The following is an 18246-nucleotide window of genomic DNA, read 5'->3' on the forward strand; positions in this document are numbered from 1 at the left end:
CAACAAAGTAGATGCATTGGTGTCAACAACAATCGATCCGGCAATGCATTGCAATGCGGGGCAGGACAATTCAATAATCGATAGGGCAAATGCCACAATCAATGCGGCATATTCTTTCAAGTTTCTTCCATGTGCTTTTCCGGAGCAATTTAGTTAAATAAAAGCACTTCAAAGCATAGAAAACAGCAGGACTGATTCACACAACAGCCAATAAAATGTTCAGTATTTGACTACTTGTAATGCCTCATGACTGGATAAAAATTTGCCTTGCTTTCAGTATAGACATATGATGCATTACAAATCATAGAATCATACTGAATCGATTCAAATCGAATCGTTACCTCCTGAATAGGGCAGTGCCAATGCACACCGCTGTGCACATTCCATCTTATAAGGCAGGTGCAGGACAAAAAAGCATAAATGATATTAAAAAGTAAATGTTTGCACACTGAAACTCCACCAGGGTCTTCTTCAGGCATGACTTTGAAGAAAGAAAAACAGATCAGTGATTCTCAAGCTATGGCCGAGGCCCGATAGGGCCATGAAGGTTCCAAATGGGCCTTGAAATAGTTTTGTAAAAATCAAAATAATATAAAATGCATGCATTGCTGTTGACTTTTTATTTCAGAGGTGGGCCCTGAATATTTGTGAAAAATTCAGGTGGGCTCAAAGTTGGAAAAAGTTGGGAACCCCTGTAATAGATGTCATGTATAGGCTCTGTTCCACTACGCTGAGCTGAGGTGAGTTAGTTGAATCAAACCGTCTCTGGATGAATTATCAGCTACGCCTGTGAACAACATAGACTTGTCTGCTCACATAACGACAGATCCATTCACACACAATATTAAGTATTATTGGGGTAGTAGATATTAGCTACTAGTGACTAGGGCTGGGTACCGCAGCCATGTTCCTGTATCGATTCGATTTCGATTCTTAGGGCTTTGAATCGATTAATCACGATTCAATTCAATTCGATTTGATTCCAAATCGATTCAATCCATTCCCTTCTTGGTGCCAGGATTTCCCCCAAAAGATGCTGTTGCCTATTTTTATATAAAAATGTCAAAGGGCTGTGGTTTGACAGTGTTAACAGATTGCTAATTTGTAATAAGTAGGCCTAGGTCTAATTCACTCATTCCTACTGGGTATTTTCCAAACAAAAAGAACAAAAAGAAAAAGAACCAACAAAAATCGATTAAATTTTAGATTATGTTCATCGATTATCGATTGAATCGATTATTTTACCCAGCTCTACTGACAAAGGGGCATACCCTGTATTACTTTGAAAACACCACATGTACTGTACCATAAACACCCATGAAAACATAAAAAAAAACAAATAATACAACAGAGGAAAAATATACCATGTAAATATTTGCGTGGAATTAGTTAAGCAGACACTGATACTTCTTTCACAATCAGACCAATTTTGACAGAAATGTAAGAAATTTCAAAGGTAGGCCTATACAAACTTTTTCCTTTGCCTGTATTTCAAGGCCTTCCAATCTACCAAGCTTCTCCTTGTCTACTAACATCATAAAACATTTGACAATGCTGTGATTTACCCCATGAATGAAGTCTGTTTGCAAGGCCTTCCCATCGAATCAACAAATGAAGTAGCATGTTCTTCTCACTTTGTTACAGTTGCAAGTTCACAAATTACGCCTGTACAAATAGGCCTACTGATTTGAAATACTATAACATCATGTGCAGAGGCTCTTAAACTATAATGATTTTTGTAATAAGAGAACTGTGAGATGTCAAAAGCAAACCCATCAAACAGCATCAAATTACACAGACATCACTTCCAAAACAGTAAGCGCATACGACTTCATTGCGAGCGTCGACGTTGCGCAAGGCACGTCAGCGAGAACTTGTTGTCACGATGTGGGTGGTATTAAATACAGCGCATTTGCAGTCGGCCACAAATATGAACGAGACGATGAGCTCGCACCGGTTTGCTCTACTAACACACCACGTGTGAGGAGTGGGGGGACAGGCAGTGAGGAGGAGCTGAAGTGGGGACCTGCGCAAACTTGTGTAGAGGTGTGAGACAAGACCCATATACACACGTGAGTGAGTTCTTGACCAACCAGTTCATGGGCGCGTGACCTCGGAGGCAGTCCGCCGACGAGCGTTGAAGGGGATAAGCAACTGCAGAGGTTGCAAGATCTGACTGCAGCCGCATGCATCCCGCGATAGTTTGACACCATGTGGCATGTCACCTCGTCAACGCAACGTCGACGAAATTTCGAAGTTTGACAGGAAATCTAACCGTCATGTAGCATTTTCCATCCAGGGTGCATTGCTGTCTAAATGCGCATGCATGCGTTAACACATCTCGATCGCACCTACTGGTGCAAAATGAAATTATAAGTACTCACCAGCAGATGGCGCTAAGCTCTTCTGCATAAGCAGCAATGTGATTTTGTTACAATGCCAAAAATTTACTTATTCTGTTTTAATTACATGGTCATGGATTTTTTGATTGGATATGAACTGTCACGCAGCTTTTTTCTTGCTATTTTTTTAGTTGATACACATTTGTGTTGTCAAATAAGCCTCCATATACAGTAGGTAATCCTTTCTAAAACCTTTTTGACTTCATGGCTCTGGAATAGATTTAGCCTATGTGCTGCATCTCAGCTCATTGACTAAGCAGACATTGTTTTAATTCTACATCTGTTTTCGGTACAGGCTCGTGAAGGCATTAGGTAGGCCTACGTTTTTCACAGTGGGGCCGTCTGACCTCTTGGACCTTGTGAAATTCCAGAGATTCCCAGCATTCCCTCTGTGTGGCCTACATACTCTCTACTGTGATTAAATGACCAGTTTAGAAACTGTAAATCTTTTATCCTTTAGTGGTGCACTGTAACTCCAATTCACGCTGTAATGTCTTTCAAGTATGAACAAAAACAAGTGGTAGGAACAACAACGGATATAGGAGGAAAGAAAGGGATCAGAGGAAAAAATGGAAATAGGAGCAGTTGTAGGCCTACAAAAACCCTCACCAGAGAGTATACAAGAAGAGGAAATCTATTGAGTCTTACTGTCTCTGCCCTTACCTATTTGTGTCTGTATTAACACTTTGGATTGGCAATTGCTTCATGTGTAATATTCATCTTCTTTACTGTGATGTAGGCTAAGTAGAATTATTCTGAACAATAGGCCTACTGGAAAGCTACTGTAAGTAATGACAAACGAGCTTAAAATAGTCTAGCAATAGCAAGTTGTAGCCTAGTCAACATATTAATCATCACTACTAAAACGCTTCCTGTACAACAAGACCATTCACACACGGGTCATTTCACATGAATAGAAATGAGAATGAAAGCACAGAAATCCCAAAGATTGAGTATTTCACTGTTTATGGCTCACTGACTTTCAAGTCCCATGTGACTTATGACTCACTTATGTATAGCGTCAACTTTTATCAGACTTCTCTTTCTTTGACTCTGATGTCACTCTCCCATCTCATGAAACAGCACACACAGACATGAGGTCGAACACATACATTGACAGGCCTGTGTGATGTCAATTTTGTTGATTGGGAGCAATAGGTCTACACTTGATTCAATTATTGAAAATGTTTCAAAACATGATGAGCAGTTGTTGATTTTGCTTTAGCCCTAAGCTATTTATAAGAAAAAATGGCAGACATTGTAAAATCCATTTGCCATTTCCCAGTCACTGGCCGCAGTAAGAGTGGTCTAATTTTAATTTCTGAAATGGGAACAAAAGTGAATGGGCAGGGGGGTTTAGGGTCAGAGGCCAGATGAGGTGACAGAGGAGACCAGACAGTGAGGCAGACGAAACCAGAGAGCATGAGAGAAGAGCAAGTGGGTCTGCCACTGTGTCAGACACCTCTAATTTTGTTGTATTTCAAGCTGGTGCAAATGTGCATGGAGGGAGAGAAATTGGTGAAATGGAACAGACAAATTGTGCGACAAAACAACAAGAAGAAACTCATTGCGTTCATTTCATTGTTTTGTTTTCATTGCATTCTTTCTCCACGCTGTAAAACGTGTGCTGAGGGATTTTGGACAGGATCTGTCTTTGCACGCGCGCTGTTGTGAAAAGCAGAGTAGAACGCACCGTCCGATCTGTCTGTGTCATCCCGTTGACTGTCAAAATTTGGCCATTAGAAAATTTCCCGGATTTTGGCTTAAACTATGTGAATTTTCCCGGATTTTGGGAGCTCAAAGTTGACAGGTATGGTGATTGGCAAATGTGGAAATAAAGGCTATAATTATTAGACCTAGAAGAAATAGTTACAACAATATCGCCCATTTGTAAATCCCAATTACACATGCAGAATTATTAGCCTATAGGCCTAAGGAAAAAATAAAATAGTAGGCATAGCCTCAAACTAATTAAGTAAGACATTCTATATAGCCTAGCATGTATTGGCCAATACCTAATAGGTTTGAAATTACCCCACACTGATAGAGGCTTTGTTTACATGGTCAGGTCAAATTTAGGTATTACGTGCATAATCATTCGTTCGATGCATGTAGAGCTAGTTCTGAACGGTGCGTGCGCTCCCCCTAGCCGAGCCACGTACCAACGTCACCCGCACGCATCAACTTTTCAGGATAGCAGGAAACGGCAGATAACACCACTGTCACTTCTCCACCGACCGGGAGAGGGACGGCTTCCAACAACCAGGGTTTCGGGAAAACCGAGATTCTGAGGCTGTCCTATGCTGGATTTTATCGTCGTAAAGTACGTGAAACCAACCTAATTGTGGATATCTACGGTTTTCTCGGCGGATCTGGGATTTAAGGAACAAATAACAAGTTTCTTGGTATCCGCGAGCTCCAAGGTTTCCCCTGGATCTAGCTGCATTTTTCTTTTGCTCCGCTGTAGTTGGTGACGCGGCTCAACAGCAAAATAAGTGATCTGGAAGAAATACCATTGGATGTTTCTTTTTCACAACGTTGCCTTAAGTATACATTAACTCTTTTTCTTGTGCACTGGACGCACTTTAAGGGCCTTACATATTTCAGCGCCGGGATTTTAAAGCGTTTTCTCTGGCCATCAAATGAGTTGGCTAATGTTAGCTTGCTAGCCTTGTTTAGCTTGGTTGCTAGCTGGCTTTTGCAAGTGAGCCTGTTTGATGGCCTGTAAGTTTTGATACATGGTTTCAGAGCTTTAATTATCATCACATTTCTTGAAATTGGTGCGTCATGATGATTTCAGTGATGGCTATTGATAGAAGTTAATAAATGTTGCTGCAAACAATTGCCAGCACAGCAAAACCATGCAACAGATCCAAGTACCCAGATAGCAAGCTAGCAGACTCCGATAATTGTCCAATGTTGGTCTGGTTTGTGAGGCCTCTGGATTTTTTCCTTCGTGTGGCGAACATTTCACAGACCCGTTTCTTTTTTCTGAGTTGGTGGATTTTATAATTTTTAATGGCTTTGAGGATTAGTGTAACTTTACCGTTATAACTGAGGCCAAAACAACAAAAGGATAACTGGTCTCAGATTACATTTCAGATAAAGAACTGTTCCTGAAAACAAAAGAAAAGTGGACTTGAACAACATCTAAGCAGTGCGAAGGTAAATCTACGTGTTGATATAAACTTATACAAGTCCCATGATCTATGCCTTTTCGACAGAATACGTTTCACACTTTTATTTTAACCATACAGTTAGCTTTTGAACTCAGCGGTCTGAATCATCTTCCCATAATTAGGCTTAATGACTTTTTTTTTTACTCAGATGTCATCCATAACCTCTGACTTTCTTCCTATGTGTATTAATGATGAAACGATGAGCGCAATGTACACCCGGGAGCCAATCCAGTTGGCTAGCGCTGGAATGAAATATTGCCCTATATGCACACCGGCTGTGTTCAAAGAGTATGTTTGTTTTATATCTACGTGAATAGGTATACTCCAGAGTTGTTGGTTGGACAAATAATATCACCCGGCAATGGTAGTTTGGTGTGCATTAGATGTCGTCTGAATTTACTTAAACACATTAACTTAGTTTACGTTTGAAATATTATCACCGCATAGTTTCTGTCAGGAAGAACGATTTTACCTGATCCTGTAAGGGACAAGGGTATTCTGATGCTCTCAACTAGAACTATTTTCCCCAGTCTTATCAGGTAAGTTTGTATGTCATCAAGATATGACATGATAAATGTGATGGCTGTTTTCCGGGTTTAAAAGAAATGAACATGCATACTGTATTTTTAACTTAACCATACAAGGGAGAAAAAGATTAAATCACTGTTGTTGATCCGATGTTAAGATGTCTAGGCTAACCGTGGTAGAGGCAGCCAGGTAGCGGAAGGGTATGACAGCAGCGGTCGGATTGCAGGCAAGGGAATAGAGAAGCATCCTCCTACTGCCATCTGTCAATCTGTCTCGTGCTGCTGAAAGTAAGCCCCTCCCCCCTCGGTTATCTTCATTGTGGTGCTTTCGTAGGTTGACCTCTTTATGAGCGCAGCAGCAGCAGAAGCCGAGTCCATTTGCCTAGTGAAATTAGGGTAACCCTTTCCCCCCCTCTAGGCTTGTGATATCCTAACTGCTTGTCTCGCAGGATTTGACAGGTTGCAATGGGGGTTGTGTTGATTCAGAGGTGTGTGTGTGTGTGTGTGTTTGGGGTGGGGGGTGGGGGGATGCATTGCTGCGGCCAGTGTAGTCACTCCAGGACACGCTGAATGGCTGATACTACAGCTGGGTTGCAAATGGCACCAAAGTGAAAACAATGGGCTTAGATCACTAGTGCCTTTGGGATTTACCCATTTTCCCCCTTTTACTCTTTAGAGCACTCATTCAGCTGTGGAAAAAGCGCTCATGCTGATTCGTTAAAAGTCTGTCAAGGTTTAGCCTCACAAGTCTTCTCACATGATTTCTGAATGTCTTGGTTAAGAGCCAGATGGACCAGACATCGGCGCCCCCCCTGATCTGTTTATGGGTCAGTGGGATATTTTCTAGACTCACCTTACATTTTCCCCACAAAGCCAATTCAGAGGTAGCCTCGCACACCATCCTACGTACTCCCGCCAAGAGACTTGGCTCCGCACTACGAATAAGAATACGAATGAATACGAAATGAAATGGTAGTATTATGGGATGGTCAGGACCAGGCTAATTCAGAGGTGTTGTTTGCATTCACTCGGGTTGCTGCTGGCAGAGGCCGGTCTTTGACGTGTGTGGAGACAGCAGGCAAGAGCTTTGGAATGTACTGTTTAGCTTTAGAACATGGCCAGCCTGTCCAAGCTTTGGCTATTGATTGCAGCCAGTTTTTCCCCCCAAGCTGGCCGACTAAGCTTGTGTGTGTGGTTCCGTTCATTATTTTAGAATTGATTGAAAACGTTTTTTGTTGCTACTACCGTATACTGAGTTCATGAGTTTGGGTAATTCGCCAGCTAGATGTAAGTTAGTTTGAATAAGCAGTGAGTAAGTGGTACATAATCATTTTTCCAACAATAATGAGGTTGTCTTATGTATTGGATCTGTTGGGTGTTAACTTGGACTTGTACTTCCACCCCAGACTGTGATGAATGATGCCTTGCTCTAATCCAGAAAACTAATTCCTATTAGTTTGATTATCGCTTCACTGTATGAGGCCACAGTACATTTAGCAGACACTTCACATCCAAAGCGCCATACAAAAGAGGAAGAGAACATCACCGTATGGGGAAATAGAGTATGCAGTAGCAAGGTTAGTGCCGGTCAGGACGGTTTTAAATGAGTAGGTTTACTTTTTGTTATGAGGGGAAGCTCTCTCAGAAGGGCTTGTCTGTAAGAGCTGTTTCTTCCCTGTTCAGTGATTGCACCATGTGTTTGTGTTGTCAACACTTGGGGGGTAGATGTACTTTCAGTGTGTAGAGAAAGGGAGAAGAGAAAGCAGTTGAAGCCAGTGTTGTTGCAGTTAACCCTAGCTTCAGGTTGACCTCAAGTGAAATTAAAATCCTGACTGAGCTTTATTTAAAAAAAAAGATCATGGAGTGCAATTATCCCACTTTAAAGTGTTTGTAATTGTACAGCCCTAATTGAATTCATGTTAATTCACAACCACATTTACCAGCTAATGGCATGATATCCTATTCACCAGGCCCTATAATAATTCTTACTTTGTGCAAAATACAGCATTTTGTAATATTATACCAACACGTGACCGTAGTGAATTTATATACCTTATTATTGAATGACCAACAACTACGTGTAATGGTACTCTCAATGGTACCATCACATCAGGGTGACAAGAATACTGAGAGTTCAATAGAATTTTGAGCTCTTTCCAATTTTCTAGAATGCTCAAAAACCCAGCCTTTATAACAGTGGTGTTGGGCCGTGTGCTCCCCCCAGATGATGTGCGAGGTGATGCCCACTATCAGCGAGGCTGAGGTGGGGCCGGGGAACGGCAACGGCAGGGGCTCGGGCTCCCCGCTGCAGTCGGACTCCGAGGGCCACTTCGAGTCGCTGATGGTGTCCATGCTGGAGGAGCGCGACCGGCTCCTGGAGACGCTGCGGGAGACGCAGGAGAACCTGGGCCTGACCCAGAGCAAGCTGCACGAGGTCAGCCACGAGAGGGACTCGCTGCAGAGGCAGCTCAACTCTGCTCTGCCACAGGTAAGCTCGTTACTTCTGTCTACTCGGAGCATCTGTCCATGACTACATGTTGGTGTCAGTACCTTACTGGAGCTTTCAGCAAAGGTCACTCCAGTCCTGAGTTGGTCCTGGTGATGTCAGGGTGGTGGTGCTCTGTTATGATTGAAGATGGAAGAAATTCTGTGTGTGCGTGTGCGTGCGCGCTTGTTGTGTCTGAAAGCAGCGGTCAATGGTTGAACATTTATTGGTGTCAGTAGCTTACTGTCTGGCCTAGATGTGTTTTTGTTTTTTGTTTTAAAAAACTGCCAGGTATATTCTCTGAAGAAAGAGCTTCCAGAACTGTGCATTTGTACTGCAAGTTTGTAAACAACTCCGAGTTGATTCTGGTGACTACTACAAGAATGATGACGCTTTGTTTTGGATGGGAGAGCTTCTTATATCGTAATGGGCTTGTAGAGCGAAAGTCTTAACTATAGTCATCATCAGCTCTTCTTGCTTTTTTGTGTATCATTGCTTTTGTCAGGTAAGCACAGCACAAGCTCTCTAGTTGGCCAGATCAAGCCCCCGAAAATCCTGGAAATCCATGATTCGGGAAACTGTCCCACATTAAAGGGCAGTTTGCTTATGTCACAAGTGTTTACGGGACATTGCATGCACCCTCAACTGTTGTTCCCCGCGGGTATGTTCGACGAAAAGATAAAGCCTGCTGCTCCAATATTTACTGTGGTCAGAGTTCAGAGCGGTGGGGGAAGAGGGAAAAGGGTGACGATGAGAGAGGGCGTGCGTCAGTGGTTGGATCAAAGGCAGTATTGAGGCCACCCTCCCTTGCAGATGGCCAAACTGATTTGAGACACAAGACCGAGAACCTTGTAAGTGGAGGGGATGCTTGGGTTTCAGTCGGTGGTTTTGGTGGTACAGGTCCCTTGGGGTCTAAAGTGAAGGCTTCTAAGGGTAGGAAGAGAAATGGGTTGCCCAGACGCAATAAAAGGGCAGATTTTGAGTCGTTTCTTTTACGTTTGCGCACAATAATGTTTTGGACAAGCTAGATCTCTTATCACCTCTCAATAATGTCTGAAATAAACTAATGGCACAAAGGATGTTTTATTACTGGTAGTTATTTACTTATTAACGACTGACAGAACAAGGACAATGACTTCAAAATCCACAAAATTGGATGGAATTGATACAATTCTTTGCTCAGCTGGTAGTCACGACAAAGGCAAAACATGACCGTTTTGCCCGTTTTATTTGTTTTACCTTGGCTAAAATTCGGCATTATTTTGGTTTCCACAACCACTTGTACTTTGCTATTTGAAGAGCACACCCACCGCACAGCCCTCCCACTCTCCATCACTGTTGTTTCAGCTTGCCTACTAGCAGTTAAACCTTCAAGAATAGCACAGAAAAAGTAAAACGATATCTAAGGCCAATCCAAGGATCTCCCTTGCACCCAAACAACAGAGGTTCAAGATGTCTCCCTGATCTCAGATGTTTTACTTTCATTGCAATGATGGCAAGTTACCTCAACATCTTGACACTTGACATAATTGTTATACTATCACTAGCTGAAAATTAATATTGCTTACTGCTAACATTATTTGCTGTACTCTCTGCATTCTGAACTCTATGTATATTAACATAGGCACTAGACAGACAGCCAAGTAGGCCTGGCTCCTCTTTACCACTCAACCCATGCAGTATACCAAAGTCAATACTTCTGTTGCCATTGTCACACTAGTTGCTTTTGGTGTGCTTGTTGCTTCTGAGCTCATGGAGACACTCAATCAAAATTCAGAATTGCCATTCACCATAAGCTAAGCCAAGGAACCACTGACATGATTTTGGAAACATTTAATTTAACAGTTGATACTTAAAACTACTTTGTTTTGCTTGAACTTACTCAAATGGGGACCTTTCTCTGCCTTGACTGACAAACACAATTGACCATACACGCATATTAAATTGAGAATGGAATCATTTTCATATTTCACTAGCTTTTGGTTGGTGGTTTGTTGTGCAAATTTTCATCTAATCACCTCACCAGTATCTGCTGTTCAAGCTTCACAAGTCTCTCAGTATCACCATAGACGTGGTGCTATCATTGTCTGAGTTTATTTTAAGAGCCAGTTACAGCATTAGTTTGGAGTGAGTGAGTGAGTGTAACCGTTTGGGTTTACTACAGGAAAAAGCCTCTAAAAGAAACCTGATGAGAATAGCACATGAACGCTAGCCCAACTCTTTGCGTGCACTCCTCTACGGGTATAACAGCGTCTGTTTATGTTTCCTGTGCGTGTGTGTTTCCTCTCCGACGTGTATATTTAGCCATTATGTCCAATCTGGATGCATTGAAACAGGGTTTCCTGTCCAGCCCATTTTGGACCTTTTTTTGTGTGAGCATGCATGCATGGCTTCTTTATGGGAGAGAGCGTAGTTGCTACTGTGATCCTCTCTTCAACAGTAAAGGTGAAATGATGGTCCGCAGCACAAGGAAGGAATGTGCCATGAAATGCTTTCATACTCCATTATGGCTTTACTTTGATCTGAGTGCCTAGGCGTGTGTATGTGTGCGTGTGTGCGTGCGCGTGTGCGCTTGAGAGAGGGAGCAAGCTGGAGAGGTAGACAGTTTTGTGGTCTCGAAGCCTTTGGTGTCTTTTAGCATGGAAAGTACTGCCTTTCATGCATGCTCGTCTGCACACCTGTTTGGAAGTGGTCTTGTTGTCACTGTAGCAAGCCCATGCTTGCTCTGTGTGTTTTCTTCCTGATAGCAAGGGGAAACTGACGGACTGCCATGAGGAACCTTCCTCTGCACTGTACCGCTCACTACAGGAGTCATCATGCATCCATCATAGTGTATTTATTTCTTGCAGAAGTGAAAGTTTGTCTATTCACTTTAGACATGACACATTGTAAATCGTTTTCCGGAACGATCCCTATTTTTGCACGTTGGGTTTTGAAGGATAGACTTTATGCTATTTTAAGGATTCACAAAAGTGTAGTGGCGCATGAAATGAGATTACACAGAGGTGAGGTAAAATGTTATGAATGGAAACGGAGATGGTACATTGGATACATTCTAAGAATAGGAGCGGATCAGTTGTGTGGTTGTTGACGATAAATTGCTCAGGGGAGGAAAGCTGCCTCTTTCTTGCTTCTTCGCCAGTTATTGAATTAGTGATGAATGTGTGCATACTTCTCTACAATTGCAGCAATGAAGTGCACAAACATCGAAAAGTTTTTTGTTATTTCGAAGCGTGTTTTCTCTGGACAAATCCCAAGGCAGAAGCAGTCTCCTGCTCCCCTTGTGCGTGTGTCTCTGGCTCTCTGGCTCTCTGGCTCTCTGGCTCTCTGGCTCTCTCGCTCTCTTTCTCCCCGTGCAAGGATGTTTTGGCCTTCACACAGACTAATAAATGACACCATGGTGAGAGAGGAGGGAGCAGGAATGCATGTGTGCTGAAGGCTGGTGTGGGTAGTGGACATGCTGGCATTCTGAGAGTGAGCTACCAGACTGGGGTAATAACTCTAGTGGGCCCCCATCTAACCACTCACATAGGTCCTATTGGAGATGATGAGACTGCTTTGTGAAAAATGCTTACTCTGCCACTGATTTTCAAAGCAAGGCTTTTCAGAGTGAGGTTGCTTAGAATGGAATCTTGTCAGTCAAGACATGGACTTTCTCAGACCCAAGGCTACTGTAGGCTAGTCAAGCAAGCTCTGGGAATCATGACTGCAGTAAATCAAATTAGCTGAGAAGAACTCTTAACTTTGTTGTTTTAGATTGAGGCTTTATAAAAATGTTGTTGTTGAACTTGTGAACATTTGACCTTTTTTAACAAATGCCCCCTTAACCTCATCATAAGCCTCCAAATACCCCCTTGACCTAATCATAAGCCTCCAAATGCCCACTTGACCTCATCATGAGCTTCCCAACGTCCCCTTGACCTCATCAGAAGCATCCCCCCCCTTAGTATAAAAAGAGAAAATTGGCTTATGCCCCCCATTTGCAGCTGAGTGCTCCCCTCTTGTCTGTCTCAATGTCAACGCTCCCCAAGGGCTCGCTAACACACCTTGCGGTGCTGTAGAGCCACCGTTGAGAAACACAGTCGAGTTTCCAGCTGAGAAACATCTCCGGACTGCGCCCTGCTCTGACCCAACATTCAACGGAAATACGGGTGAACAGTTTAGTAACATCTTGCCTTGACTAACAGGTATCCCAAGTAAGTTCACTCACTGATTTCAACTCGTCCTAAAATTCTGCAGCAGAAATCATCACCAGCACAAAGTCCTCCAAGTATGTTACCGGTACACCTTCACTGCGCCAATTACACTGGCTTCCAGTTACTCAAAGGAGTGACTTTATAATGCTTCTTTTGACTTTAAAAGCTCTCCACAACCTTGCCCCCTGCATGCATTGACCTATTGGAGTTCCTCACCATCACGCACGCAAATGCAGGATTAAGCTTACTTTCTCAACGAAAGACCACAATGGGAGCCAGGTCTTTTTCATATGTTGCTCCTAAATTATGACTTGCCACCTGAGGTATAATCACAAGATTCTGTTTCAAGATTCGAAAGAGTGCTGAAGATCCACCTGTTCAAAGCAGCATCTGGAATTAAATTCGTTTTTTCTTTGGGTGTTGTAAGAAATAAAAAAAAATATTGCTATTACTTAAGTTTGAAGTTAGATATTTTATTAGAGTTTGGCATTGTCTTTTTTAAGGCCCATATGTCCATAAGGAAAGACAGTGACTGTAGCAATAGCAAGCCTGACACCAACCCCTGTTGTGAAAACAGAGTGATGGGATGTAATGGTAGCCTACTGTACTGCAGTGCTACTAGCTCGAGGCAGCTACTTGGCCGCTCAGGTTTAGTGTGTGCGGTTGTGCTGTCACCTCACTTTTGAAACGGCAAGCCTTTTATGTGGTATTCTAGTAAAGTAGCCGGACGTGGTGAGCCCTAACCCCAAGGAGCGTGTGTGTGTGTGTGTGTGTGTGTGTGTTTCTCTATGTAGTAGAGGAGGGTGGTGAGAATGTGCCGTGCGTAAACTCCTCACATCCTACCTGTCCGGTCATGAGGGCCTTTTAAATGGGGCGCTCCTCTGCCTCTCTCCCTCTCTGTCTACCAGCCTTCCTGGTTCTCTCTTGGTCTGTCTCTGTCTCTGTGTCTCGCCATCTCTGTCTCCTGAACTTGGACTGTGGAGAGACAGCCTGTCGACCAGACAACCAGCTTTCAAATATATAAGCTACCTCAACACTCAATATACACACACACACACACACACACACACACACACACACACACACACACACACACACACACACACACACACACACACACACACACACACACACACACACACACACACACAGAGCCAGCAGGTCTCTGCCCCTCTCCTGGTCCCCTCCCTGTGCTCCGGAGAGTGTGGCCGGTCGCCTTGTGGAATGCAGCAGCGGGCATTCCGAGGCAGCGGGGTCATGTGCACAGTGTGAGAGTTGGAGGGTGCGACACCTCCAATCGCTACTTGGGGCCACTTTCAGAGAGTGTGCGCGTGCGTGCGTGCGTGCGTGAGGTCTGCGCTTGTCTGCACATTGAGAAGGAGGCAGTATGGTTGTCTAGACTAGGAGAGCTGTGGTGTGACAACTGACAAGGTCACCCGTATCTCCAGAGTTTGGTTGAAATGGGTTGCTTCGTTGAGCTACCGGTGGTATGGCATCTGTTGAACTAACATGAGCAATTTCCTATTCACTAAAGCCCAAATACAGTGCCACAAAGTCGCAATGTTTTCTATACAACATTGAAACTACCAACTTAACTTTGTACCGCTAATATTGTTACTAGGGATGCACCGATACCACTTTTTTGAAAACCGATACAAGTACGAGTACATTAATGTGTGTACTTGCCGATACCGAGTGCCGATACCGATACCTTTTAACACCAAAATACAATGAAAATAAATGCATGGCCTTGTTTTTTTCCACGTGTGATATTTTTATTGTCCATTTCCATGTAGATTTAAATGTTAATGTATGTAAATGTATGAGATGGCACTTTTTTCCCATGCTGCTTTCAAGTCCACAGAACGTGACAAGATTTTGCATTGTTTTGTGTAATAGCAGTATCGTTCCTGGTATCGGCAAGTGCTTGACGAGTACGAGTATAATGAGCAGTATCGGGTGCCAATACCGATACCAGTACATCCCTAATTGTTACCTGTTTAATTGCTAAAAATGGACAATAAAGTTTCAAGTTCCAGCAGCGCTCTCTGTAGCTCATCTTGATTGGTACCATTCACACACCCAAAACATCTGACCTGGGAGCAGGACAACCAAATGTCAAAATAAAGTTGAAAAAAAGTCTCCTCCGACCAGGATTTTTCCGTTCCCACTTAAAAATGTGTGATGTCTGAACTGAAGAAGGGTTTTCACTTAAAACGTTACGCAAACAAATAAAAGGTGGGAGCAGAAAAATCCTATTAGGCCATTTGGAAAGGACACGAGGAGCACTTGCTGTGAGAGCAGGTGGGAGCTCTGCTCTTCTCTCTGCTGGTGAGGAGCCGAGCTGAGCGGAGCTCCACAGAGGCCAGCGGGCGGCAGGTGGAGTCCCATGGGCCTGGAGTGCAGCTGAGGGAGGCGGGCGGCCCTCAATTGAAGTGCAGCTCTCTGTCTTTGATCAGGGCTAATTGTGCCGCCTTGCCAGCACGGGCTGTGGTGTGTGTGTGTTTGTGTGTGTGTGTGTGTGTGTGTGTGTGTGTGTGTGTGTGTGTGTGTGTGTGTGTGTGTGTGTGTGTGTGTTTGTGTGTGTGTGTGTGTGTGTGTGTGTGTGTGTGTGTGTTGGTTGTTGGTTGAAGTGGGGTCATAGGCAAACCCTTTGCCTTCCTCGTCTTTTTGAACTCATTTTCTCTCTCTCTCTCTCTCTCTCTCTCTCTCTCTCTCTCTCTCTCTCTCTCTCTCTCTCTCTGCTTGTCTATTTCTCTCTCTCTGCTTGTCTATTTCTGTTGTGCACTCTTGGTAGTCTGTGTCTAAGAGCACAGCGCTCTTTAAACTGATGGCACAGTGGTAGCTTTGTGCTGCTGGGAAAGCACAGCCCACATCTCTCTCTCTGTCTTCCCCTCCTCCTCCTCTCCCTTCTTTCTCTTTCTTTGGCCCTTTCTTTTCTCTCTCTCCCTCTCCCATCTTTTTTTGAAGTAATTGGGGATAGCCAGAATAAAGTGGAAGAGGATTTTAGGGTGTGTGTGAGAGAGTCTTAGAACTGACTGGGCTGCTCCTCACAGATCTTGTGATCCTGGTCCAGAGAAGGGGGAGGAAGGCTGAATCCGAGAGAGGAGTGGAAGTTAGGAGTGTGGGCGGGAGTGTCAAAAACAAAAGGAATAGAATGCTACACTGTCTCTTCTCTTTTTTTTTTCTTCCCTCTCCTCTCCTCCCCACACACTACATAGTTCCACCGTTTGCTCTGGCAGAGGCGTCTCCTCAACCTCTGAAGTCTAGCTTTCCAACATGCTTTAGCTTGGAGTGTGCTTTGTGCCCATTTAGAGAGGGGGGGGGGGGGGGGGGGCTTATTGATTTTCCTGCAGAAATCTAGTCGGCCGTGTTCTATGTATCCATGGAAAGTCTGACAGTGAAATTCCATTCACGATCGTGTGTGTGGCTGGCTGCGCTTGTGTGCGCGTGTGTGAGTGTGTTGAAGAGAGGGGGAAAGAGAATGAAGGAGAGAGGGAGCGAGTGAATGTTTTTTTTTTCTTCCATGCAGTGAAAATATGAGAGAGCAGTGCCAACCGTGGCTGCTTGGTCTGGCTGGGAAACCAAACTAGGACCGAGGCCTACACAGACTCAGCAAGACAGACTTCACTACTGCTAAGAGTCTTTGCCAGTCACTTAATGCTGCAGGGTATAGAACCAAGGCTTAAATCAGCAGGACATGATCTGTTTCTGTTAATATCCTCTCCATTCGTTTCCAGATTTGTGTTGCCCCATCATCTCTTTTTGTGTGTGCCACACTTATTGAGGAAAAGATTGAGCTTGTAAACGTAGGTAATTTGTTTGGCCTGGCCGGTTTAGCCTGGCTATTGTGTTGCGACTACAAAGGTCCTAACTTACTTTTAGATTTGGCAGAGGGTGGGCTTAAGCTTCAGATTCCCCTGTGTGCTACTGTTTAAAGATGAGATCATTAGCCCACCACTCTTTCCTCTGACTCAGTAAAAAACAGAAGGGCCAATGTCAGAATTAGTGCATCTTTGCCTGAACCCTTACCCTACCCCTTTGAGCCATTGGAAGTACTCAATTTACTCTGGCTACAAATTGGAGGGCGATTTGACTTTGAAGAGAGAGCCAGCTTTTCCACAAGAACTTGGTTGTGGAAATTTTGTGCAGCTTCACAGGAAATAGGGATGAGCCCAAGATGTTATAACAGGTTCCTCTGGGTGGATTCCAATATGCGGACTCCCGGCTTCCTCCCTTGCTCACTTGCCTGCTTGTGACCTCGTGATGACGTCACTGATGACAATGAGTCCTGATGATAATTCGATATCTTGCAAAAGCATAATTCTAATGTCATTTTCTCATTTGCAATCGGGATGGTGAATGGAGAACAGTCCCCCAAAAGCTGTTGTGGCTTGGCTGACAGCAGGAGAACTTAATTGTTTTCTCCACAGAGGCAGGGCGTCAGCAAAACGCGAGGCCACTTAAGCATAAGTGGAGTCTGCATATTGGAATGGACCCAATGTGTCACTGTGCCACACCTATTGAAGATGAGTAGTTGGGCAATGTTTTGAATGGGTTGATTGTCATGATGAAGTCATGACTGATGGGCACCCTGAGGTAGGTAGTGTCACACCTCTTGCTCATCGGACGAGCCTGCTTTGTCAGTTTGCTCAATACCCCACCAGTTCAACTTTGTTAGGCCTTTGTGTGTGAGTAAGACCTGGAATTTTTCTTGCTAATCCTGACAGCATTCAGCCATCAACTGTTTACAAGGTGCTGCTGTCAACCACCGCTGCACTGTCGAGAATGGCTGATGACTGTTGTGTCAACATGTATTTCTCTTTTTTTGGCTGTGTGTGTGCTTGGGAGATAAAGGCGTCAGTGTCTTACCGGTATCTTAATCCTAAATCTCTCGGAGAAGCAGTTCAGCGTAAGAGTGATGGAGGTGGTGGGGGGCCTACCAGGAGAGATAATCCCAGTGTTTTTTGGGATGGCTAGCTGGGCAAACAGGAGTTGGGTGTTTATTTTGTGCTGTGTTGTTGCACAGGAGTCTGATGTCAGACTGATTTTTTTTTGTGACCACACTCATACATCAGCCACATGATATAAAACATGGCCCTAATATCAGAAAGACCCAATAAAAAAGACAAGCCATTTTGGATCTATTATCCTAAAGAATAGTGACCCAGATTCAGTATTGTATTTTGGCTATTCTTAGCTCTTGGTTATATCGGCTATGCACTGCAATCAAATGCCTGGTTGATTGACTGGCTAAAGCTTTATATAAGGCGACATCAAATGTCTTTTGTGGCTGTTGGCTATTTTTTATTGTGTGTGTGTGTGTGTGTGAGCACGCGTTTCCCTCATTTTTTTCCACACGTGTGTATTAGGATGAGGGAAAAGGAAAAGCTACTTACAGCTGAGGCGGGTCTTTCTAAGGCCTGACTGACTGAATGGAGAAGAGAGAGCAGCAGA

At 43.8% G+C, this 18246-nt stretch overlaps 1 protein-coding gene across 4 annotated transcripts in view; it reads left to right on the forward strand.

Annotated features, from left to right (window-relative positions):
- Window positions 1–4628: 4628 nt before the first annotated feature.
- ppfia1 (PTPRF interacting protein alpha 1) overlaps window positions 4629–18246 on the forward strand; it is a 64299-nt gene continuing 50681 nt past the window's right edge. For 3 of the 4 annotated variants that reach the window (XM_063189230.1, XM_063189229.1, XM_063189232.1), the window contains exons 1-2: window positions 4629–5567; window positions 8333–8596. In XM_063189230.1, the coding sequence (XP_063045300.1) occupies window positions 8333–8596 (264 nt within the window). In that variant the 5' untranslated portion in view covers window positions 4629–5567. The remainder of the gene's footprint in view (window positions 5568–8332; window positions 8597–18246) is intronic. The other variant, XM_063189228.1, reaches the window with a different exon arrangement.

This window comes from Engraulis encrasicolus, chromosome 22 (genome assembly GCF_034702125.1).
Source record: "Engraulis encrasicolus isolate BLACKSEA-1 chromosome 22, IST_EnEncr_1.0, whole genome shotgun sequence".
Lineage (NCBI taxonomy): Eukaryota > Metazoa > Chordata > Actinopteri > Clupeiformes > Engraulidae > Engraulis > Engraulis encrasicolus.